We start from the raw sequence: 26,259 nt of genomic DNA on the forward strand, positions 1-26,259 counted from the left end.
AGGAAGAAACTCCCTGTTGGAATGCTGGTTGTAGGCACTTGAAAGTAGCAGGACCAAAAGGGACTGAGACCCTGGGGAAAGGCATGCTCTGGGCCCTCCTACAGAGGTGTAGGGGTGACTTCTGCACCTCTCTCAAGCTGGCAGTTACTGAAAGGGCTGTCCCAAGTCTTCCCCAGGGAGGAGGAAGAAGGGCACCCAAGCTCTCAGTAAATACTACTGGTAGCAAAGCTCTGGGGTGGCTGAATGACCATGGGGCGCCTGTAGCTTTCCCTCGGCTTCAGCTTCCCACAGCAACACACAGACTTGCTTATAGGTATAAATTCCAAAAGCCCCTCAATACAGAAGGGCCAGCACTTGCTCATGGATGGAGAGGTGCTACGTCAGGATCCTAAGCCAGGCTGTGGTATTTAAATATAGCATGGAAGCTTCCAGTCTGAGCTCCAGAGCACCATTTAGTTTGGCTGCAGCAAGCTTCTATTTACCCCACCTGCTGAACAGCCAGAGTAAAATACTGTTCCGGAGTTGGGTGAGGCACCCGAGGACACATACTGGCACACACAACTGAAGGGCACTCCCGAGAAGGGCAGGGAGGTGCAATTTCGGCCCCTTCCACCCTACCGATTTTGCTTTAGCAAACTCCTTGGTAAAGTGCTGAACGCTGTGGAAATCAGGGCCCTCCTTCCCGTGCATGTGTTACAGCGTAGCCGCCTTTTATATCCCTGGTGTGTGAAGAGAAGTCTTCAGGGTGGTGCACAGGGGCGCCGGCAAGGGGCAAGGCGGGGAAACCACAAAGCACCACAGCTTTCCGGGCTGGGTGATACTGAGGTCCCTCAGTAGAACAGACAAAGCTGTCTAGTCATCCACTCTGAAGACTGATTCTAGATACGGGTGTAATTTGTTCCTTGTGCCCCTCCCGTTTCTCACCTACTTAAGGATTGAGCGTCCAGATTACTTATGGGAACTTACCCTGAAAGGTCACCCTTAAGGTTATCCAAAGCCCCAAATCAGAGCTGATCTGGGGTGTGGGGATCCAAATTTAATCTTTGAAGTGACAGGTTCTCAACCTTAGCTGAACATTATAATCACCTGGAGAGAGTCTAAGTTTTTTTAAAAACATGTTTTACTGAAAAAAAACCTTTGATGTGAAAAGTTTGAAACACTTGAAACTAGAGAATAGTAATGAACTCCCATATACCAACATCCAGATTGAACAATCATCAAAACAATCCTATCTACCTAACCTATCCCCCTTTTTCTTTGCTGATGTATTTTAAAGCAGACATGATGTCATTTCACCTTTCTATACTTTAGTATGCATCTCTAAAAACACAGCCATTTTCTTACATAACCACAATGCCATTATCACACTTAATAACATCAAGAAACGATTTCTTGGTATCACCTAATATACCTGGGGATCTTAAAATAAAAAGCTGGTGCTTAATGAAGCCGGAATCTTTGAAGGGAGGCTCAGGTAGGAGTATCCTTCCTAAACCTCCCATACTCCATGATTCCAGTGAGCAGCCAGGGTTGAGAACCATTTTCCAATCAATCCAGGATCCTGCTAAGGCATCTGATGCAAGCTCCTTGAATGTCCTTTAGCCCCTGATCACATGGTACATAATATTCTGGCAAATGCAAAACTTTGGCACCTGGTCTTAGACAGGATTAATTAGGCCTGTGGTGAGGGGGTGTGCCAAAACTTCTTGGGCATCGACACTAGGGTTTCGGACCACAGCCTTCAATTGTACTTATTTATTTTATTAAAAAAAAATAACTAAACAAAACATCCAGCAGAAAAGATGAGGCTGTATCACTGCAGCTAAAAATACCTCCACTGAGGGCGTCCGCTCACCAGCTCTTCAATTAGAGATGCTACAGGCCCTCTGTGAGCTGTGCAGAGCAGGCAGCTCCACAGGGGTTCTGGGTGGCTGGGGACAGTCCCTGGAGCAGTAACTAGTGACTGCTGGGTGGAGGGGCCTGGCAAACAACTGGCCAGCCAGGATGACTGGCACACATAGGTAACTTTTGTTTACGGACCCACTGGCCAAACCAAGAAATCTCCTGCCTTCTTTCTCCAAAGAGCCAGAATGCCAACTCTGAGGATGACTCAAAGTAATGTGGGGACCGTTTGGGACTCCTCGGGGTTCACGTGAGTGCGACAATGACCACAGCAGGTGATGGCTGGCTCAGGGTGTGTCTGTGCTACTAACAACTTCCAAGTCTGAGTCAGCGCTAACTAGACACAGGTGAGGCGTCCCGGTGAGGCACAGGTGAGGAAAGGGGTACTTGAAATGCAAGCTTGACACCAGAGGGGGGAGACTGAGCGGAGATATAGGACTTCACATCAATTAGGGTGCCTTTCTCTGGATCTCTTTTCTGGGTCCTCTCAGTCCTAAAGGTCATTTAATCTGGCACACTTATTTTTATGTGGGAAAATGAAGCCTCAGGGAGGTTAAATGATTTTTTGTCAAGGTCACAGATTTAGTAAATGGATGAGCCAGAACTTAGACATGGATTTTTTTTATTACAAGTACAGTGCTTTGTTCGACTACACTACCTATGTCATTCCAATGAATGGATCCACTGTAAGCATTCAACAACTGTTTAAAAAAACTTCTGGAAAAGGTATTTTCAGTTTAGGTGCCAAAGGACCAAAGAATGTCAGGCGTGAGTTCCCTGGATGACCTGGGAATTTTACAGTCCCCTGGTTCCGGAGAATTCAAGGGTTAGACTCAGCAACTGAATCAGATGTTCAGGGGGAACAGTGATAGCACCACAGATCTGTGATCGTCATTTAGCCAGGGATCTAGAGCCACGCCCTTAGTTTCTGTCTGGGGGAGTGGGAGACACCTCCTCTTCGCTTGACTGGGCGATACCAGGAGAAAAGAGGGCAAGGATAAGGCCACAGCTGTCTGGTCTGATGCCGGCATTGGCCTTTCTCATTTCTTGGCACTGTGTATGGCCCTTATCAAAGAATCAGGAAGCTAAAGTCAATGGTATGGGAGGATTGGGTTAAAAAAAAAAAAAAAGCATTACACATTCAGGAATATGGGGGAAGGTGGAGATTGGTTCAGGAAGAAGAATACAGTGCACGTGGCTCGTTGCCTAAGTATTTACTGTGGGAGAGGACTTTCTACAGTCCTGTGTTGTTCAGTATGGTCGCCACTAGCTACACGTGGCTGTTTAAATTAAAATTCTATTAAAGATCCAGTACCTGAGTTGCACTAACCACATTTCAAGTGCTCAATATCCGTAGGCTGGTGGTTAGTGGTTGCTCTACTGAACAACGCATGTAAGGAATGTTTTAATCACTGCAGAAGGTCCTATTGGACAGTGTGGGTAGACTCTGGTTGTCTTCTCGCACTTTTGCTGGCCACAATGAGTAGTTTCTGAGATCCCTTTGGGGAAGAATTGAGTGGGGGGGAAGCTGGAGGATACCATCATTCACTTTCCAGCAAACCTATGAAACGGGGGAACTCAAAGCAGCTCTGAGCAACTGGAAGTGTGAGCGCCCATCAGTATACTAGACTCAGCAGGCCCGAACCCCTCTCCCTCAAGGCCTTGCCTGCTCATTCACAGGCGCTCTGACCTTTGCAGATTTTATTTGGTTCCTATTTTACGCTGTTTTAATTGATGTTTAATATAGCTTAACTCTGCGTGGTGTTCCAAGCCCCTCACTAGGGGGCCGCTCACAGGCAGAAGCACAATTAATAGCAATCCCCAGAAAATTATGCCCTGTATCAAAGTTGTCATTGCACCATACAAATGCTTATTATTACTATTGAATTCTCTAGCCCTGACACCTCCTTGTGTTTACTAGGTAGCAGATAAACCTCTGTTTGTGCCTTCCCTACTCTACCACACCATCAGGACTAAATATAGCCCCTGTGTATATGTTTAGCTCCATTTAGCTGTGCTTTGGAAAAGGGGGAAAAAAATCAGAGTTAATAAAATTAAATCGCTGGAAAATGTGATTGTTCCTCCCCCACTTGACGAGGCCTTGAAAGACATACAGACGTCACTGCTGACGAGACGAGTAAGCAGCCTCAATACAGGGCGGGGGCAAGGCCCGGAGCCCGATAACTCGGCATGGCTTTCGGATCTGCTCCTGAGAGAATGAGGGAGCAGGCCTAGAGCACAGGACACTGGGGACAAGGGATGATGCTCAGGGGCCCACCCTGTGTCCTGGCAGAAAGTGACCAGGAAACAGTGCCTGAGCTGGAGTTCTGCCCAAGGAGTTAGTAGGCAATAAATGTCATCCCTGACCTGCATCTCTCTCAGTTTGGGGGAGGGATAGCTTAGTACTCCCTGGTTGTTTCTTTGGGGCTTTTTTGAAGCTCAGGTTTTGGCATGAAAAGATAACAGCTTTTCTATGATCACTAATCAGGAAAAGCAATGGAAAATTCCAGGCTTGTCAGACACCTGTACTCCTCCCTCTCTGGCATGGCTTTTCATCCTGTGTGCGTTCTCTCTGAACCCCTGTCTAGTAAGAGTCCTTTTTACAGAATGCTGAGGCCCCGGGTGACTTCTTCTTCTGACTTACCTTTGCGTCCTTTTCTCACTGAAATAATACAATTTAGAGAGTGCACGTGTTCACCTCTCCTGTCTGCCTCTGTCAGATACACCCCACTCCCTTTTATATGCCACTGTCACAGTCTTCCATCATTTCCTATACTGCCAGCGGATGAACAGGTGGCTGTCTGGGAGGCTGGTGAGGGTACAGGGAAGATCAGTCCAGTGGGAATGTGGGCATGTTAACCCACTTCCATGACTTACTATGTGAACGTGTCCAAGTAATTACCTTCTTCATGCCTTAGTTTTCTCAACTACTGGGCACTGTTTTGATTGGACTGTGTAGCTTGTAGAGCCCTGACAGCTACCAAAGGCTGGAATCCAGTATTCTGAAGGCTGTATAGTTCAGTATTCTGAAGTTTCAAGTCCTTGGGAACTGCGTGGGTCATGTTTATTTCCACTTATAATCCACTTTTAATTTTTTTACTCAATGCTCTATGGAGAAAAGTAGATTCTGAATTCTTCTAATCAACAAAGGAAAAGCTCTACTTTATGTTGTTTGACAGGGAAATATTTCTAACTACATTGGGTTTCCCATATTATATTTGCTTTGCCTTCTTCCATCTTTGCCTAAAGAAGAAATTTCTAAAACACCACGAATGCTCTCTGTGCTCAGGCACAGCAGGAACGAGGCCACCTTGGCTGGCAGAAGAAGACGGCGCCGATCTCGGGCCCCAGTGGGGCAGGGCTGTTGGCCACCCGCCACGCTAGCTGCCTGGTCTCCAAATCAGGCCCGGTCTGTAGTTTGCTGCAAATATTAGGAGCTGAGCCACTAGCACTTCCCACCCATGGCAAGCCTTGAACCCTTTGTCCTCTGGCTGCCAAGACAATCTGAAAGCAGGGGGGCCACTTTCCATCTTAGGAGAAAAACATGTGCATTATATGGAAATAGGTTTTTCTTTCCTCTGCCTCTCCACATTCCCAGCCATTTTGAATGCTTTAGACTGAAAGGGAGGAAGACCTGTCCAACAAAGCCGAAGGTGACAGAATTGTCAGACTTCCCCTGCCCCATCTACACAGGTCAGAATGGTTTATTAATGATCCATGGGAAAGGAACAATTGTCCTGCTGGCAGCTTCACAGAGAGCTGGCGGCCTTCTCCAGGCCTGGCATGTGCAGACGGCACAGCTACCTGACATAGTGACACTGGGTTTCTAGTGCAACCTCCCTACTGGGAGAGGGGCGTCCAAAACAGTGGCCTACACCCACTGGGCACGCAGGAGACAGGACTGCGAAGGCAGTGCTCTGCTGGAAGCCTGGCCATGTGCTTGGGTTGACACAAAAGACTGCAAGCTCCCTGATGGCAACACACAGCTCTGGGGAAGTGCAAGTCCCACTTGTCACCACTAACTGCCCACTCAGGTAAGTCTCTCCCTTTGGAGGGTAGAGGTCATGAACAGGGCAAGCTTCCAGGTGTCCCCAGTACACTCCCCCCACCCCGCCGAAGTGCTGCAGACAGCAGTTTCTGGGAACTGGTTCGTGCCGTGCCCTGCCCAGCTCTCCCAGCCCCTCCACAGTGCGGAGCCACCTTGCTGAGTGTGGTAGGCGAGAGCTGCTTCTGTGTGTGTATGCGTTAGACAGCAAACAGCATTCAAACTACAGTACATAAAGAGAAAAGTAGCTAAGTTCAAGTTTGGCCTTTGTAGTCAGTGCTAGCTTCCCCTTTAAGAGCCTGGGATTCAAAGACCCTTGGTCATCCCGCCAGGTGAGTGAAGCAGTAAGTATGGCATTTGAGACACAGGTTTAAAGATGAGCTCTTCAGTGCATCGTACCTGAAATGTCCTGGGCTATGTCTCCATCACCTTTCTCAACAGAGTCAGAGAGAGAGAGAGAGAGAGAGAGAGAGAGAGAGACACACACACACACACACACACACACACACGTTTCTAGAGTTGAGAAGCAATTAAAAACTGTCTCCATTCTCCAGCCCCTGGGAGACGCAGACCCTTCCTAAGTGCAAGAACCCTTCCTTCACCCCTGACTTACGCTTGACCCTAAGGACCCCAAATTTCCCCAGGGTGAGCCACAGTTACTGCCTGAAGTCTCAGAGGGAATTACAAACCTCCGTATGTTCAGCAAAAACGGAGCTAGTTCACAGGCGTCCCGGGACTTCTCACTCACCACAGTGTAGGATAATAAAGGAAGGCTGCGCCCTTGGGAAGAACAGGGGAGAGGCAGGTGAGGCAGTGATGTCCATCAGCTGATGTCCTGCTGCCTCCTCCCGAGAGTACTGCAGGTGTGGTGAACCCCTCAAATGAACCCACGGAGTTGAAAAAGAGGTTCCACAACAGTCATTTTCTTGCTCATTATGTGCAGTCTCCTTCCTCACTCACTCTGCTTGTAGGAGCCAAACAGTGGTCCCTCCTTCCTGTCAAAGCAGCCTAGAAACCAGCGTCATCTCAGCGGCGGCTCAGCAACTAGCAGGCAGAGAGAGGTCACTGGTGGCCTGGTAGGAAACGGCCAGCTCATGATGAATGAATTGGCACTGCCTGCCATTTTTACTTGCCATCACTTTAATCAATAAGGGAAAAGGTGAATTGCTATTGATCTCTTCAACACCTCTCAACGATACTGTACAAATTACAGAAACACGACGGGGAGGGTGAAAGCGTCAGCGAGGAAGGACAGATGAAAGAAGTGTGGGCAGGGTGAGAATGCTGCATGTTCCCAGAGCTGGTCTCCCCGTCACTGGGTGTTAGGCATGCTTGGCTGCGTGTGTGAATGTGACACGAAGAGCCCTTCCTCACACCTTGAAGGGCTGGCCACGGACAGCAATCCCGGGCCTTCCTTCTGCACTGCATGTGGCGCTGTGCCTCACCAGGGCAACAGGCCATGAGAAACCGTATGGCTTCCCTTGATGCAGGGCTAGAAGTCTGTATGTTGAGAGGTACTATGGGTCCCAAGGCCTCATGAATTTTTGAAGTTGTCCTACTTGAGTGGTGTCTAGCGGGGCTAGCTCAACAACTGACTGATCCTGAATGGGAAAACAAGAATCAAAAGCTTCGAGGGCAAACTCCAACTTTGCCATACTGACCCTCAGCCCTGGGTCAACTATCAAAAAAAGCTAGGCGGGAAGCTGATAAAGTCGAACTGTCTTGCATAATACTTGACAGTAACAAACATCAGGGCTTCTGGGGTTTCAGACCTATCCTCTGAAACACCCTGGGCTGAAAGACGTGTTGTAAAGATTAGCGGTCCGGGCTAAAACGTGAGAGGCCTGACCTGAATGCTGGGACAGTTACCACACACAGACAGGCAAGACGACAAACTCTGGAAATCAGTCTCACCCAGAGAACCAGAAAACAGTACACACTGTTACAGTAGATAGGTCTAAGAACTCATAGCAGGAAGGTATGCATTTTGTGTCTGATTTTCAGGGCTTAGTCCAACCAGCTGGCTACAAGGAAGACTGAGAACCCCTCAGTGCTTTGGGACAGCTTCTGTTGAGGACATACTGCTTAGCAGAATCAAAGTCATGTCAAGAAAAGGGCAGTGTTAACAGACAGATTTTATGGCAGAGAGAAAGGGAAAACCGATGAGAGCTAAGCCCATGTGGTAAACAGTGGTCAGATCTCAGGGTCGAGGACCACAGGTTTCCTGTTCAGATGCAGGTGAGAAGAAAAAAACAAAGCGACCACGGGCCCCTCTCCAGGTGACCCAGGGCCCTCACCTGTGTATGCTCATTCACCTGTGTGAATGGGAGCACTAGGGGCTCCTTGGATCCTCTGCACCATGCCTTAGTAATCACCTTTTGGCTCTCTCCAGGCAGAAGAGGGCGAGTGCTCCCATTTTGCAGACAGTGAAATCAAGCAGGGAGTCACATAGCAAATATGAAAGAGAACCCAACCTTTATAACCCACGTGTGACAAGAGTGAGAGCCCTTCAGGATGCTCTTGGCATTCTTGCTTAAATGATTCTCCAGAGACAATGACTCAGGGTGTAATTGTGTAATTCTGAAATCAGCGACAACACATTTCGCCAGTCCCCTCACCTTCCTCCCACAAATAACCTGAAGGGCCAAAACGTAGAGCAAAATAAAATGCAAGTTACAAAGCTGCTGATGTGTTTAGAGTGGAAGTGCTGATATTAGAAGGAGGAAGTGGCTAAGTGCACCCTTGGTGTTTGGAAATGGCCACGTCTGCAGCCCTGTAAAGTGATGAAGGATGAGCTCTGGCTGTCTCTGCCAGGCAGACAGAGAGATTGGCCCTACACTCAGGACGTGGGAGCATGGCTGTGAGAAGGCACGGAGATAAGAAACACTATTTAGCAAACACCAGTACCCTCCTACAAGGTATCTTCCAATTCCAAAAGTGACCCTATTCTAAAATTACCAAGTGGTGAGTGGCCAGGCCAAAAATCCATATCCAATCAGCGGTAATGGACTATTTTTTGCATTTCCTCATATAGGGTTGCAGCATTGCTATAAAAATCCTGGGTCAGTAGTTTTAGATTTATTTAACCAGAGAGGTAATAGCATCCCAGCACCACCAGCACTGTAGAAACCTGTGACGTGAAGTGGCTTACACAGGCCGCTGGTAGTGGTGGAGGGACCTGTTGGGTTTTACCTGCAAAATCTCCACTTCTAGCTGTGTATTCAACGCCAAGACCCTCTTCTGGTACCACTAGCTAGGATCCCACTGCATCGAGAGAAGGCAAAGGGAGGAGAGGGGGGCATTATGCTAACCTGGAAAGCAAAATGGCACAGTGAAGCCGGTTCCTTTCAACTCTTCATTCCTGGCTAGCGTAGACAGCTTTTGTTCTTGCTGCAGGTGACTGTCCCAAAGGATTCGTCTTGGGTCCTTTTCTTGTCCTTTTCAATCCTGGTTAACACTTAGATCTTTCTTTAGAGCTCCTGCCTGGCACTCCACTATCCTCCAACCCTCCAATTTAATACAGATCAAAGATAAATCTATGGCAATTGTAGACTGCTGTGGCCATGGTAAGGTGGTATGGGGACAGAAACGTGCAAATGCTATTCCATCACAGGACAGGGAAGCCTGGGCCAGCTGAGATCTAGACAAGTCATCCCTATATCCCTTATTTTCAAGTCACAGTGACATCAGGAAATGAGCAAGGTCAGAAGTCCTGTGTAAGTATAAAGAAAAGCATGGAGAGCCGTGAGTACTGGGAGAACATCTAAATGCCCGTATGGCAGTTCGACTGCATGGCAAAGATACTGAAGCCATTATTTCTTAGACATCTATGAGGTATGTGTGGAATCCTGGCTTCCTGGCTCTTGGTGACGGTTGGCCGTATCTATCCATGACTTACTCAAGTCTAGAAGAGGCTCTGTGCACAGGTTAGGACTCTGTCAGCTTTACCTCCAGACCTTTACTTTTCCACTGAATGTGACACTGCGTAGAAAGAAGAGGTTCTAATGTGTAGGACCATGCAGGAGCAGAGGCAGAAGGACCCTGTTTCCTCAATCTTCATAGAAAAATGACTGGCTAACCCCAGATGGTATTTATTTATTTATTTTAAAAACGTTTTTAAAAAAATGTTTATTTCAGAGAGCAAACAAGTGGGAGAGGGGGAGAAAGGGGGAGAGAGCAGGAGGGAGAGAGAGAGATGGAGAAAGAGAAAATCCCAAGCAGGCTCTGTGCTGCCAGTACAGAGACTGATGCCAGGCTGGATCTCACGAATGGACACGGAACTGACTGAGCCCCAGCCCAACCCCCCATGGTATTTAGACAATTTTTGAGAGCTTAGAACAAGACTGGCAAATAGATATCAGTGCAAGTGCCAAATCCACTTAACTAGTAGTAGCTCCTAGGAACACTGTTTTGAGAAGATTCTGAGCCCTGAGCCAAAGCAGTGCTGTGACCAGAAATGCCTGCCATGGGTGCTAGATGGAGGGGGGGCGCGGAACATGGTTATTTGCCACTACTAGCTTAAATACACGGGCCTGGCGTGTGAAGAGCACTGGAGAGGAGGAACCATTGTTCTGTGCTGATTCTAACAGGAATGCTGCTCCCAACACACGTGCCCGTGAGTAGCCTCCATCTCTACTCTGCGGATCTTGGCTTATCAACACATACTGAAGTTCTACTCCTAGATTTTAGCTAAACTCTGAGAAAAGAATTTTCATTCATAATAAAAATGATGACAAGCTGTTGTTCACCGAGTATTTACTATTCACCAGGGCCTCAGTGTGGGGAATTTCACATATATACATTATTTCTACAATCACCCTACAGAGAAGGTATCTTCGTAGTAGGTGAGGCAGTTCAGTTTAGCAGGACCGTTGCATGACCCTAGGGCACTGTTCTCTTGAATTCTATTATGCATTGAGATTGCCCTGAATTGAGAGCAGGTAAGGATCATGTCCAAGGTCATTCAGTAAATGGTGAGGCTGGGACAAGAATGCAGGTCTGACTCTGCACATGTTACTGACAGAGTTTTTAAGTGACCAGGAAGGGAAAGATGTCCTTAAATGTTCTGCATATGGGTCTAAGAGTGAACATATCCTTCCTGAATACACGACACATGTTGTTTAGACCAGGTCAGGGTATCTGCTGTTAATTCTCAAGCTTGCTCATAATCTTATTTCATGCACCACAGCATTTCATAACAGACCATTGGTCACTTTCCTTTTCAAAATCCATTTAAGTTCAGCTGACCAGAAATTGTCACAGGTGGAGTGGCAAGAGGGAAGTCCGTCAATAAAGCCAGATTTGGAACACAAAGGATCTTGTCTAGTCCTTGACAACAGACACAAGGAGTGGCCATGCGAAAGACAAGAAGAGGGCAGGGTTAAGGTTGGCTCATCCACTAGAAGAATAACTGCTGTGTCCTTGGAGGAGTCACATGTGGAACACCAGAGTGTTAGCATTACCTGGAGCGCAGATGAAACGTACAATCTGCTCGCTCCTTGCCGGCGGCTCTGGCATCGTAGGGGCTGTGTTCTAAAAAGATCGTCAGTTGGACTGTATAGTTCCAAGGAGAAGATATTACCATTCAGGCAGTGGGTATGTGTGGGAATGGTTAGGACAGACGGAAAAGGGAGGCATGATGCAAGAAGACCCCCAAACATGCCAGCAGCAAAGCTCACATTCAAGTCCACGTGGGTACAGGTCAATGCGTTGGGGTCCCATGTGAAGTTCTTCTGGAAACAGAGTGGGTAGGTCTGCGTGAGGTCATCTTTAGTGTGGAAAGTAAATATGATCTGCTAGTCAGAGGACAGAATTATTTTCCAAATTAGCTCCCAGAAGGAAACGGACAGACTTCATAAATAAGGGATTTCATCTGAAAAACAAAAATTTGGAGCTGTTTTTCTTCAGCCTTTGTTATTATACTAAGAATATTAGCTTCCTTTTTTTTCTTTTTTAAAGAGAACCCTTACCAAAGCTCAAGAAGCAGTGAAAATTCAGGATGATTGAAGAGGTAAGACAAACCAGGAGTTATTACTAGGGGCATATGATACATCTCAATTAAAATAAATGGCACCCAGCTCTCCTAGCACAATCCTTACCTATGAGGAGTCCAGAAATCTCTTACGTCCTGATAGAATTTTTCCATTTGTTCTGGGTCGCAGGCTATATACATAGCTATACAGAAGGTAGACCAGGACGTGCCTGGCAATAGGTGTCGTCCACAGGGATGGCTCATAAAGAATTTTATGTCAGATAGGCAGATAGTATTGAATACCACACATGGCAGGAGCTTAGCAAAGCTCAGTTTGAAGGATTTTCATGACCTTGTGTTTGTAATGATAATCTTGTAGTGAACCAATATATACACTCTCCAATGGCCATCAGTGCCCACTAGACTCATTTCCAGGTTCAATTTAGATGAAGTTCAAAGTAAGTACTTGGGGCCATTCTAGTGGAAAGATGCAAGAGGAAGTTATGGTTGAGCCTTTTATATCTTTACTCTGAGAATGATGTGGGTTAGAAGTAAAGGTACTGTGGCCATGCCAAGGCGCTTGCTTATGGAGGAAACGGGGTCTGTCAGGTCTAAGGGCTATACTTCCTGTTTCTTCTACTGGTAAGAACAAATTGAATTGGCAGAGGAAACATCAAAGTCTCTTAAGGCAGAGTTTATAGTTAGTTAGTAGGACCAGTTCTCCAGGGGAAGGAAGAATCCCTCCACTGAAAAGTATTTTCTTCCCTGAGATGGAATTATATCTTTGAGACCTACCTACATGTCCCAAGGAGGCCAAATCTCTTGTGGCCCTAAATCTTACTCCACCTTTTTCTCTCCCCAATCCCAACAGCCAGGCTGGGATGTGAACACTGGTCTCGGGAGGGCAATGAGGCCTAGCAAACTTTGCCAGTCAGCCTGTATGACATAATTACAGGTATTAGGATCTTGGCCAAGCCAATGAAAAATTAAGCCCAGCAGCTATTTCAGAAGAATGGATGCAATTCTATGCTTGACTGGCTATGAAAGTTCTAAGCAGAAGAATAGGGAAACAGACAACAGCCCCGCTGAGCCAGCAGCTCTGCAGAGAGGAATCCCACTGGAGCCAGCACTCTGCTGGCTCCTATCAGCACAGGCTGCTGAGCTAGCCTGGGGAAGGCCACTGGTGACCGGCTACCCAACAAGGAGAAAAGTTGATAGGGGAGACCTGGCAGCTGGGGAAGGGAAAAACAGGGCGATGTGACACTATCTCCCATTCTTTATTTTCTCATTGTGATGCCATTTTTATTTAGGGGCTGGAATGGGAATTGAGGGCTGTCCTTCTAGGGCTTTCAGAAATACCTGGCAAGGGCCAAGAGCCCAGAAATAAAGAGGCTGTAACTAAGCAGGTAACAGCCTGTTAGTCACATGGTGCTTACAGCCTATCACGGAACAGGAATTTGTTGATTGGAACTTCAAAATAAACCCTTCATCTCACTTACAGTTTGATCCACAAAAGCAAAGGATGGGAAGTATACCAGGGAGGGAAAGAGACGAGTAGCCTCCCGGGAGAATGACACAGGGGCACTAATGACTACTATTTGAATACTGGACGTTTTTCACAACACTCACACATCATTATCTCAGTACCTTTAAGTATCCTGGTAGGACAACCGGATGTCAGGGTCCCCTAAAAAACAGTCAGGCTTGGCAGTGCACTTTTTCAAGGAGAAGCTCCTGAACTGGCAGCTGTTGTGTCCAGCCTCAATACTCCAATCTTCCTCCCTGACCCACAAACAGTGACCTTAAAGAGCTTTCCCAGAGAACTATAAAGGACAACATATATAGTAGTTGATTTTATGAATCTATTAAGTATCTCTTGTCCGCTAGGCAAAGTACAAAGAACACAAAGACTAAAGGATGGATCTTGTCCTTCCTCGAGAAGCTTAGAATCTAGTGGGGAGACTTAACACACAGGCAGATCCCTTCAACAACATCAGTCAGTGCGGGACAGATGTGTGCACAGGAGGCTACCGGGACCGAAGGAAGGGCATCTCAGCCCGTCTGGGAGGTGAAGGGAAAGCTTCCCAGAGAAGGTGTATCTTGAAGGACAGGCACGAATAAGAAAGCAAAGAAGGAGGATGTTGATCTACAGGGTGCAGAGCTTGGGTCTATCTAAAGAATGGGAGAGATGAAATGGGAAGGTGTATACGGGGCTGTCAGTGAAATGAGTAGTGGTGAGACATGGAGCTGGGGAGGTAATCAAGGATATATGGCAACTAAGGAAATGAAATTAGACTTTATCCCAGAGGCAGTGGGGAATTATATTTGTAAATGATACTTATTTAGATTTGTGTTTTAAGAGAGATTAGAAGTAAGAATATGGTGATATATGATCCAGCAGCAATGGAGCAAGATAGGTCAGAGAGGAATCATTATAAAAAAAAGTGGGGGGGGGGGGAGCACCTGGGTGGCTCAGTCGGTTAAGCGTCCGGCTTCTGCTCAGGTCATGATCTCACGGTTCAGGGTTTCAAGTCCTGCATCGGGCTCTGTGCTGACAGCTAGCTCAGAGCCTGGAGCCTGCTTCGGATTCTGTGTCTCCCTCTCTCTCTGACTCTTCCCTGCTCACACTGTCTCTCTCTCTCTCAAAAATAAATAAAAACATTAAAAATTAAAAAAAAAAGGAAGGCCCACAAAAGTCAAACAACAGATGAAGCAGGAATCAGGCAATCAAAAGCTTTAAGAACTGTGACAAGAAGAGCATAACTTGAGAACCTGTGGCCATAGCAAATCGGTCAGATTCCTCTGGAGTCTTGTGAGCATCCAGAATCAGATACAGTGGTTCCTTACTGGAGATGAACTCTTAGTTTAACTGCTGGACCTTTAGGGAAGTCCTTTACAAGTTAATTAGTTCCAGATATCTGAAGGTTGAGAAATGATACGATACTGCTAAAAGAATGACCACCTTCTAATAGAAAAATCGACAAAATCTGGGGAAGAAAAAGCACCTGATTTGGAATGCGGACATTTGGGTGTTGGTATTTGCTCTACAACAGGCTCGGTGCATAGAGGCAGGTCACTGCGGTGTCAGCTTCCTGACCTGTGCAACTCAGACGATCTCTCTCAGGCAGGTGCTTTGGGATTAAAATGAAATATTATCTATGTAATTAAGCACTTTTACACTAGAAAATACTATAAAAGAAAAGTTTGATCATTACTAAGACAGGAGGTCTTTACCTGAGCCCTCTTCAGAGAAAACAGCCTGAAATGGAAAACAAACCAAAAGAACACTGGTGGGTGATGAGCCATCAAGAGTGCGTGGGGAGGTAGAAGTAAAGCCCTAGCTTCCAACAGTCTTTAGCACCTCACAGGGAAGAGAGCAGTTTAGAAAGGTGACCTGATCGCATTCCTTCTTCCCTGGGCAGTGGCAGAGATCCTCTAGAATAGGGTGTCCTTTGCACATCAATGTAACATTGGTAGACAGCCGGCTCGCCTTCCCAGCAGGCTATTCTTCGTCTCAGTGAGAGTGATGGGACCCAGTCGGCGAGCAGCGTTTCACTGGCCTTACCTGCACCAGATGTGCTTCACCCTTCTGGGATTCCCGTGGCTCGAACTATCCTCAGTGCTTGGATCCCGAGACCTAACTTTGCTACGGTGCCCCCTCGCCTGTGTCTCCTGGACAGGAAGGGACCCACACTGACAGACGGGAACAAGAAGGGTGAGAGCATATACCACAGCACTGTGGGGGAAATGTGCGGAAACCGTTTCAATCAACGGGAAACTGCTTACGCCAGTTATTATCTTTCTCAGACAAGATGCAGCACACTTGCTACTGAAAACAAAAAAACAAGAAACCATTTTCCTTTTATTTTAAGTTTTCTCTCCCAGACACACATCTCTCCATAAATACACACCAATATTCACTGCCAAGTCCATATTCCTCTGAAACGTAAATACACGTTTTTTGGACAGCACCAGTTGCTTGTGATGCTTCCGTGCATCTTTGTTTTTTAAAAAGAAGAGAGTAGTGGGAGAGCGGGGACCCAGGCCACTGCAGCCTGCAGCAGGAGCTCCCCAGGGGGGCGCCCTCCCTTCTGATGCCCACAGGAAGAAGGGAAGTAGGTCAGGGAAGCAGCCAGAGTTTTCGGCTCAGGCTGTCCAGCATGAGGACATTTTCCAGGCAGCAGCAAAGGGTAATTTCTGAGATCTCAAGAGGACAAAAGGGTCACTGTGAGAGGTCTTGGGAATGATCACCAAACCTCTATACAGCCCATATCGTGCCCCAGGGAAATGTACCTCTTACAGCCCGGAACTGTGAAGAGGGTTAAACTGTGGCATTGATCTCTTTCAATACCTCAGAGCCCCTTCTCTACAAGTGCGGGTTTTGCTGACAGGGACCACGTGGCTGTACAGGCAGCAGCAGGTCAGTGAGTGGATGCTGGCTAGCTGGCCTTCTGGCAAGGTGTGAAGAGATCCCAGAGGACTATTGTATTCCCAGGAAGGGTCTCAAAGGGAAGACGAAGGCTTTGGACTGCTAGATCTGGGTTTTAGACAGAAATACCCAGACAGCAAAGAATCACTTATCCAGAACCACATGATAACTGGAGTGAGGAAACATGCGACTCAAGCCACTCCCTAATGCTCTCTCTCACCACTACTTCCAGGAAGATGCTAGCAACGGCCACAATTCCCCATCTGGGATGATACACCAGATGTTCCTGTCCTTGGCAGGGTGGCGGGGAACTGTCTGAAAGAGGCAGCTATATGGGTGGGAGCTGGGGGCAGGGGGCATGCAAAGACTGTCACCAGCTCATGCCATCCAGTGGACACAGCACTCATACAGATCACAGCCACAGCTACAACAAGGGACACAATGACCTCACGTTGTGTGGCCTACTAGTCCAGCCTCACAGGCAGGAGACGTGAGAGTAAACTATCATTTTAAGGGCTACAAGGAGCTAAAAAATCAACCAACTCAGCATACTGCGTACAGCAAGGGTCAGCACACTTCTTGTAATAAAAAGACAGATAAGTAAATATTTAAGGTTTTGTGACCCATATGGCCTCTGTCATAACTATTAAACTCTGCTGTTTGAGTATGAGAGTAGCCATAGACCGTAGTACATAAAACAGTTAGTGCGGCAATGTTTCAATAAAACTTTATTCACGAAGACTGGCAGTGGGCCGATTTTGCCCAGCCCTGCTATATACTAACTGAGCCAGGCTGAGGAAGGACTGTTGAGCTACCTGGGTTTTCTCTGAGTAAAAGTTAAGTGTGAAGTCCTTTCAGAGTTCCTCAGCTGCTTTGGCCGTTAAGGCCACAAAAAGTCTGGTAACAAGCTGGTGTCTAAATCACTCTTCTTCTTGCCCTGGAGCAAGAATGCCAGAACACCCAGACCATGACCTGGAGCAGTCCTCCCAGACTCCTGGCTCAGGGCAAGGAACAAAAGACAATGGAGCCAATGGCTAAGGAGAAGGAGCACACAGAAAAATGGAGACAAAAAAGAAACACAATGACAGGTGATCAGAAAGATAGGAAAACAGAGCTGATGGGGGCCAGGAACGTCAGTAGCTCTGTGCTACCTAGTATCACTGTAAAACACACTTAAGGAAAGCAAGACTATTGGGTGTCCAGATAATGCGACTTGTGTGAGACTCTGGAAAGCTCCACGTGAGGCTATGGGACAGAAAGACTACAACTCTCTCTTCACCCAAAACAGAAAGCCATGCAGAATTTCTGCTCTGGCCACCCAAAGCCAAGACAGTGTACTTCATAAAGAGGGAGTCAGGCACCTGTATGCCAGCTTTCTGTCTGCTCCCTGGCAGGTGGGCTGACCTAGGGGCAGTGTCCGATAGAGTCTCTCCCCCACTACACACCCTTCTCCAGTCAGTTTACAAGTTCATGCATATGAGTCTAACTTGCACAGTGGGCCCAGGATGTGCTGTGAAATCAGGAAATCCGTGTGCTTCTCCTTCCTACAGAAGGATACTGCCATTTTATAGTCACTGGGGAAAGTAGGCAGAGGGTAGAGAAATCCTGGTCAAAAATAAGATAATAAAAAGAAAAATTTTAAGGGGAGGGAGGGGGCAGGGTCACAGACAATCACATCATCACAATACCTGATGACCCGACCAAATCAGATTATCAAGGGGGTTGGCACAAGGTTCTAAACGCCGGTTGAACAGCGTCCATCACAGCGGCCCAGCTGGAGGGGAAGGGGGTGCCCTGGAGGCTGCCCGGGAGGTAAGAACTGCACAGGTGAGAGGCTGCAGGCAGGCTCACACTCAGGCACGCATACAGCTGCAGGGCACTTTCTCCTCTGGGTGGGAGGGGCCTCCGTGTCCAGGACCGCCCATCCATCAGACTTTCCCAGATGCGTGTGGGGTGGAAGGAAGAGGCGAAGAGAAATGCTCCCCAGGACAATGATGTATGGAATAAATACACAGGTAAAAGCAAAGTGAATAAACAGAACAAAACAAAAACCACTCTTCACTCCTACACTATTCAGAAAACAGTTTAGTTAAAACTTAAAGGTTTCCTGAGTTTAGGCCATATTCCTCTTCCCTCTGGATAAAGACCTTTCAACACAGGCCAAGCAATCATATAAGCAGCTAAGAAAATGCGGAAAGTTTTTATCAAGAGTCCCAACTCAGGGCTATGCAAGATTGGGGTGCTACAACCAAGAAAGCCAAATATCAAATCTGGATTAGACCATGGTCTGCAAACTCACATGCCAGGGGCATCAAAGAAGATGGGGAAACATAGATCTTTTTCAACAATCACATATCAGCAAACATACAGACAAAGGTAAGGTCACAATACTAAGAGAGTAAAAGAAGTTTTGGGCCCTCACTCCTTTTAGTGGCCAGTATTCTCTCTGACCCCCTTGTGCTTTTTGGATGTCACCAGCGGGTCAGAAAACGTGATCAGAAGCAAAGTGGCTGGGGAAACGAGAGTTGGGAAAGAAAGGGAAAGAAACTTCAGGAGATATGAACAACAGGGGAGCACAACGGTGACAAATGGGAGGGCAACACCGAATGCGGCATAGTTAAGAAGTGACGAGAATGTTCTAATGAAGGTCTCAGACAACCCCAGAGGGCCCTACCTCCCTCCATCCAAAGCACGAACGACCACCAGACAGCTGTTGCTACTACTTCTGTGATGACTTTAAGTCGCAGACCTTGTATGGACCTGCTTTTTCCAACACAGAGCTGCTCTACAGTTCATTATCCAAAGGCCCACACTGAGGAAACGCCCAAGTATTTGCCCCATCTACCTAATTACTGTGCTCCAAATTGCAACAGCTACTGATAGGTAACTGGACTGTTTGGATTCTTAAAATACTTCTCCAGTAGGGGCTTTCCTTTAGTTGATAAGAATTCAAACCACACAGGGCAGTTACAAAATAGAGGGGAGGGAGGAAGGCACTCTGCATGAGGATTTCTTCTTCACAATCAGAAATGTGTCTCAGCAAAAATAAAACAGGTCTATGCGCGACTGAGGAGGTAAGGAAGGGGTTGAGCACCCCTGCCCCCACCCCACTCTGCAGATGGCCAACACAGACCGTGCGATGCCCAGGTAGCTGCAGTTCATTTTGGGAAATGGAACCCATCTATCTTGAACTAGGAATTCAGGATTTCTTTTGCCACCCCATTTTCTTTCACAAAATGGAAAGGTAAGTGCTAAAAAAAATCCCCAAGAGGTGGCAACCCAAAGCAAACAGCGTGGCTCAGCTGAAAGTCAAAGTCAAAGTCTACAGGCCGGGCAGTCCCATACAGCATCTTGGGCTAGCCTGCTCTCTTGTGCCTCTAGTACCTGATATACTCACTGGTGATTCAAATCAAAATGAGAGATGCTGAAGCTTATGAACATCCCAAAGCCCATACGTCTGATCTCAAGGATCTACAAAGACCCACGAGTGAGCTAACCTCTGAGAGGACCCCGTAATCTTTTAGCTCTGTGCATATTACAATATTACATGAAAGCTAAAGGGACCCTATGGGTTTGACTATAAAAGAAATGAGGACAAAGGCAGATCTGAAATCCTCAGCCTGAGCCCAGCACACTCCCCCACTGTTCCTTTCTTGTGCCCACCTAGCAGGATGAATGACTGGAATACTCCTGGAAAGAAGATGTATCAGTTGACTATGACTTGATAAAAATTAGCAGGTAGATGGACACCACAGCAGCCGTGAAGCCCAACTCCTGCCTGCAAGAGCCAGGTCGACGGGCAGAAACAGAAATACAATTAAATTAAGTCAGAAAACCCGCTACAGAAAATGCAATTACTCAAAGATACAAATAAATGTTCAAAGAAAATTGGCCCCTGACAGGGTTAGTCAAGCTTCTAAATCCAGCTGGAGGCAGGCAGCGCGGGCTAATTCGCCGAGGAGGAGGGCTGCAGAGCTCTAAGCTCTGTGCCTCAGGATGCTGCCTAGGCCGGCCTGGTGTTCAGCCTGCATCCCAGGGCACTGGTGGCGGGGGGCGGTCTGGGGGTGGCTGCCCAGTGACGCGGGGCTCAAGGAAGCAGGATGTGGGCAGACACAGAACGATGGTGGATGAGGAAGGCAGAACACCAGAAAATGACAGACTGATCATTCCACAGACGTGGAAGGAAAGCATGAGACCCAGGGAGCCCCATGTTCTCATCCCTCTTCACACAAGAAGCAACTGTAAGATGTCCCACCTCTCGCTGCAGCACCAGCTCCTTGGTGAAAAGTGTGGCTTCCTCACTGAAAGGTTCTCCCTCCTGCACCAAGCCTGGAAGGTTTCGGGCTCCTCTGGGGCATTCAATGCCTGTGTCAGGAGAAAAGGAGAATTGGTGATGAAAAGGGGCCTGATAGGCCCGTGTGTCCGCAACGCTGGGCGCCTGACACTCTCAGAACAGAATGCATCACGTCAGAGAGAAGGTGCGCAGAGGGAAAAGCCAACTATCACCAGGGCAGTGATGGCTGGGGGTGGGGGGTTGAGGGGGGCAGGGAGCTCTCAGTCACGGCATCTGGGCATCAGCAAGAGACCTGGAGAGTTCCAAATAAGACGTGCAGGGAGCACAGGCACACCCAGATGTGGGATGCGCCCCCTTACAGTCCCACGGGCTCTTGTCAGCTCCACCGTCACCTAATTCACATGCCGTCCCCAGCCACTCTGCCTCCTGAGAGCCATTCCAGTGACTCCAAGACGTTTTCTCTTTACTATCTGGCTTTCACGTCAAATTCACGAGTGTTAGCTCAGTGTCATTTTTCTCTTCATAAGCTTCCCCAGCTGTCCTCTGGCTATATTCTGGACAATAGCACCATCAGTTTATCAATCAGAATGAGAAACAGAAATAACAGAATACTGATAAAGTATTAGGTGTCTAGAACCAGACAGACCCTGGATACACATCCAAATTCTATCATGTATTTGCTCTGTGACCGCAGCCAAGCTGCTGAACCACTCAAAGCCTCAGCTGTCCTGTTTGTGAAACTGTACATAGAATAATGTTTCTGCCTAACATGGTTGTTGTGTGAACCAGGGGAGATTATGTATGTAAAAACACGTGGTGGCACAATGTGTGGCATATGGAGAAGTAGAATACATTTTAGCTCTTATGGTTTTGCCATTATTATTATTATTTATAGTAACTACCATGCTTATAACATCAGCTGTCTTTCACTCCATACCTAGCCTGTAAGATCCCTGATGATTCCATTCTTCACACTTTTTTTATATCCCAAGACGGTCTTTTATACAACATAGGTGCTCACTGATCAACTCAGACTGTCTTTTCTTTCTCTCTTTGACTCAGGCATTCATTTTGCATTTGGATTTATCACTAACAGTGGTCATCAGTGACAGGCCATGAAATGTCACATTTTGACATCTGAGTTACTTATGAATATTTCCAAAAGATCCATACTGCAACTGTAATTATGAGGCAAAAAGTTGAAGTAGGCTAGAGACACAATAAAAGGAAATGATCAGAATAAGGGAGAGGATGCCTCTATGCCCAGGTCTCTGAATCACTGCTGGTCTCTCTTGCTACAATAAGGCAGGCCATTCTTACTTCCAAATGGCCTTGGGTGCAGGTACAAGAGATTTGGCGCAGGAGGCAAAGTAGCAGGGTGTCTAGGCTATTGCACACACTTCCCAGGAAGCCTTTGGGCTAAGGGGGCCCCCACTGCTGGGACAGAATATGTGTCTCTTACGAATGAAGCCAGGTGGCTGCTCCTGTTTCTGGCCACAGTACAGATTCAAGGTCATGAAGCTCGGAGGAAAGGGAATAGTTTATATATTGGGTTTTCAGAAGCTCAAGAACAAGCCTTGAGGCCTCACAAAAGGAATACATCACATCAAACGGAACACCGAAGAGGGAGCACAGCAGCAGGACAGCCCCTGCAGCAGGACAGCGGCTGGGGCGGGGGCCAGGGCCACTCTCCCAGCTGTGCGAGGACGGGACAGCTGAAGGCCCTACTGGAGTGTCCCCTGGGTGAGAAGATCACTAGGGCTGCCTCGTTCTGGGCCCTTCAGTACCAGGCTGTGTGGGAGAAGCAGAACTGATTTTTGGCAAAAGAGAGCAATAAACTCAAAGCCAAAGAGCCTGAGATTTAACCCAGAAGGGAGAGACAGACTAGAGTAAAACTGAATGAAAGACAGCCCATGGTTTCTACAACATCAACAGCCAAAAACACTTTTCATTTTCTATCTGCAAACTAAGCAAGAACAGAATTGTCAGAGAGAAAAACAAACAATTCCATTGAGCTTTCTGGCCATAGACCCATAGATAAGGCTTTGTTGCAAAACAGCAATAATGCTACAATAAGTTTCCAGTTCCCTTCTGACCCTTAGCAGCCATTTGGGGCAGGGGGGGCGAGCTGGGTGCTGTTGGTGGGGTGGTTATGAACTGGAGACTGGAACCGCGAGGAGGCTGAGACAACTGACTGGGTGGCAGGAATTGGGGGAAAGACTTTGCACAAAAAAGGCACAGAAGATTTCGGAGTCTTACTAGTTGAGTAGATGTACCTACTCTGCTCTGATGTCACGATCTTGGTATTCAGAAATCTCAAGAAATCTAGAAATCCCTGTAGCTCCCTCTGAATCGTGGGAGACCATGAAGCAGTTAAATCCAGACAACAAGATGGCTCAACCAGCCCCGGGAATTAAAACAAATCAGGCAGAAATGGAGTCAAAATGCCTTTCAGGAGAGACCTTCGGCCCTGAGGTGACCAAAAGTCAGCCACTCCATGTAGTTTCAGAGGCAAAGGAGGGCCTTCCTCATCTATTCCCCCAGCTCCGGGCTCCATCCAGCTCTTCAAGAGGAGGAAGCAGAAAGCAGAAGTAGGTGGTCTCCCTGTACCTTTTTAAGGGGGAAAAAGTAAACACACCGATGCACATTAATTCCCATCAGGGAGCTTGGTAAAAGGAAGGAGGGGAACAGAAAAGTTGCTTGAGAACAAGAGTATTATCTCTGCTTTTATCATTCACTTCCTTTCCTTCCGGGTGGTCTCCCACTTTGCTCTGACCAGTCTCCTCTGAAGTAACCCCTTCTCTGTCACAGCTCAGCTCAGGACAGACAGGGAGAAGTTGTACCTTAAAAACACACCCCGTGGGAGTGGGAACTGAGGTATGAGTGCTAAGAGGAAAAAAGAGGTGTGAAATGAATATTTACTGAGCACCTTCTATCTATGAGTAGACCTAAGGCCTGAAATTACAAAGCTACTAAGTGGCCTATATGAACCCCGAATTGGCAGATGCTAAAGTCATCGAGAAGAAGCCAGTTTTGGAGCTCACTAGCACTGTAACTAGAGGGCATCACAGCCCGTCGTGGCGAACAGGCAGGAGTCCAGGGCCTGGGGCCCTCCAGTTCCTGTTGAGCAGGTGAGCAGGGCCCAGGAGTCCAGGCACAGCTGGTGTGTGGACGTAAGGCGGAGGGTGCTTGGCACTGAGGCTGCCACAGTAGCGCTTCCATGCTCAGGGGCAGGGGAACTGCTAGATTTGGGGGGACAAAGTGTGGCTAAGATGTAAAACAGGGCCTGAGAAGGGAGGGGCAGAATCTACTTCTGCTTGAAAAGAACTGTGTAACTGAGTGTTTTCCAGCCTTTCGTTTTATTATGACCAATATATACACATTTAGCTATGGGTATATACATGTATGTATAACAGTTTCCACAAAACAATGATGCGTTCTGTTTCATTAAAGAGGAAAAAAAAGAAGGTTATGACACTGAATTAAGACTCTAGTCTTAATGCTGTGAAGGCCCTCAGCTTAATGCTGGTATAGATTACAGTATGAAGACAGAGCCTGGGAGAGCCCTGAAGGCCTTCTTAGAGACTCATTCAAAGGCTATGCTGAATGCTTATTTATCAGCTGCTGGACTTGCTTTTGTGTCCTAAGGGATTAAGGAATAGGGCAGAAAAATACACTGTCCACCAACAGAGAGGAAACCAAACAAGTGAATATTCTAAAGCCAGGAAGACAGCTGTTGCTGCTGAATACCAGGCGAAGACACACGCTGTCAGCAGGAAGCACTCTGCCCGGCCTGCCATTCCTGAGAGCCTGGCCAGTAAGTAAACTCGGTCCCTGTTGCACCTTTATTCAAACAAAGGTTGCATGACTGGCCTGGTATACCTGGTGTGCTGCTCTGTTACCAATACAGTGGGGAAGGAAGGAAGGAGGGAAGGGAGGGAGGGGAGGGAGGAAGAAATAAAAGAAAGAAAAGAAAAGAAAAAGAAAGAGAAGAAAGAGAAAGAAAGAGGGAAAGAAAGGAAAGAAAGGAATAATATTAAAGAAAACAGATCAAGGGAAGGAAAGTTGGATTCTCAGAAGACAAACCCCACGCTCCAGCCATTGAGCTGTGCGGGCTGACATGCAGCAATGGAGAGCTCCCAAACTGTAAATACGAAGCAAGATATCACTGGAGTTCCAGAATCTCTCTCCGGCCATGTGAGAAAGGCCCATAATTCTGGACTGTGCGGATTGCCGCTAACAGCTGCCTTTTCCAATGACGCACTGGTGCCGTGAGGCCTGCCGGGAAGAAAGTATAAACGCCGCTGTGTTTCAAACGGCACAGGTACAGGTTAACTGCCAGACTGATTCCTGACACAAGTTGTTCAAAAAACAAAAATATTTTGGTTACGAAAAAAAAAAGTGATATAAAAAATTCCCAAACATTCTTAAAACATTTTCTTAGGCGATGACAGGGTGTGCCAGAAAGAAGAAAGATACTGTACCCTGTAGGGCTTTTCAGCTGATGTCCATGAAGGACAGATTGAGACACACACCCTTATCCATGTGGCTTCTTGACCTCTTTTAAACCTCAGAGATCTATCTGCCTATAGCTAAAACCCCATTATTTTTCATATCTTTTTTATGCTTTCTGGGATATGATGGTTGACCAAGACTACATAAAATAAAAAAGAGGATATGCCTGATTTTGTAGGGTTTAGGAAAATAAAATGCATCACTAGCCATGAGCACATCACGGTTCTGGTTTCTGCCCTGCCACTGATAAAGTATGAAACCTTTCTGGGCCTCATGGTCCCTCTCTATGAAATAAAGGAGCGCAGAGGTCTCCCCTGGCGATAAGATCCTGTAATTTTGGCTATGCCCTTCTGAGATTCCTCACCCAAGACTTGACTTCTGGAGTCCAGGGTGCCCCTTTTCAAATTTAAAATGCCAGGCTATAGAGCATTCTATTAAAAAGAAATTATACATTCAGAGACATTGACTAACTAGGTCAATTAACACAAACACTTTGGTCAGTCAGCTTTGGAACAGAAGTACAAATTCATGTTAATGATACAATAATGGCTATAAAAGAGATTCTATTGATGGCTATGTGAGAGTCATGTATCGCTCTGAATATTTTACATTGTATGTGAGTTTTATGACAATTAAGCGTCTGGGCTCAAAGTGTGTTTGCTTTTACCTTCAATGGGAGCTAAAGAGAAGTGTGGCCAATCTGCCATGGCTAGAAGGGACAGCTTCCCAATGGCACTTTGTCTAGCAAACAAGAGACCAGGGATTAACTGAAGGAAACAAAACCCTAGAGGAAACAATAACCAACTGGAAGAATTAGTCAATGTGCTTACTTCACATCCAGTGTGCTCACTGCTACGTCGGATGTTCTTGAGGAGGGGCACCAGATGCATGCAGCCATACTCTTTGCCTTCTGCCTACTTAGGATACTTAAGTATGCCACAGTTCTCTCAGCAAACATTCCCTCCTTCCATTTCACAAATATGTATCAGTGCCTCCCCTCTGGGCTGGGCAACGTGCTGGAAGCAGAGGGCTCAATGATGGAACAGACTTTGTACCAACCAAGCTTAATTACCGGCATGAAAACATTATATTCCTCTACCATT

At 47.0% G+C, this 26,259-nt stretch overlaps 1 protein-coding gene and 1 long non-coding RNA gene across 2 annotated transcripts in view; both read right to left on the reverse strand.

The window, feature by feature from the left end:
• The window catches only part of SND1 (staphylococcal nuclease and tudor domain containing 1), a 413,215-nt gene that overhangs the window by 74,811 nt on the left and 312,145 nt on the right, over positions 1-26,259 (reverse strand). Inside the window, exon 16 of the mRNA XM_029923894.1 lies at positions 20,603-20,712. Within this exon, the coding sequence (XP_029779754.1) occupies positions 20,603-20,712 (110 nt within the window). The remainder of the gene's footprint in view (positions 1-20,602; positions 20,713-26,259) is intronic.
• On the reverse strand, positions 11,506-15,936 carry LOC115279368. Its single transcript, XR_003903393.1, has 2 exons — positions 15,484-15,936; positions 11,506-11,819 (listed from the first exon to the last, which is right to left on the reverse strand). It is a non-coding gene; the product is annotated as an uncharacterized LOC115279368 (long non-coding RNA).

The sequence above is a fragment of the Suricata suricatta genome, chromosome 2 (assembly GCF_006229205.1).
Source record: "Suricata suricatta isolate VVHF042 chromosome 2, meerkat_22Aug2017_6uvM2_HiC, whole genome shotgun sequence".
Classification (NCBI taxonomy): domain Eukaryota; kingdom Metazoa; phylum Chordata; class Mammalia; order Carnivora; family Herpestidae; genus Suricata; species Suricata suricatta.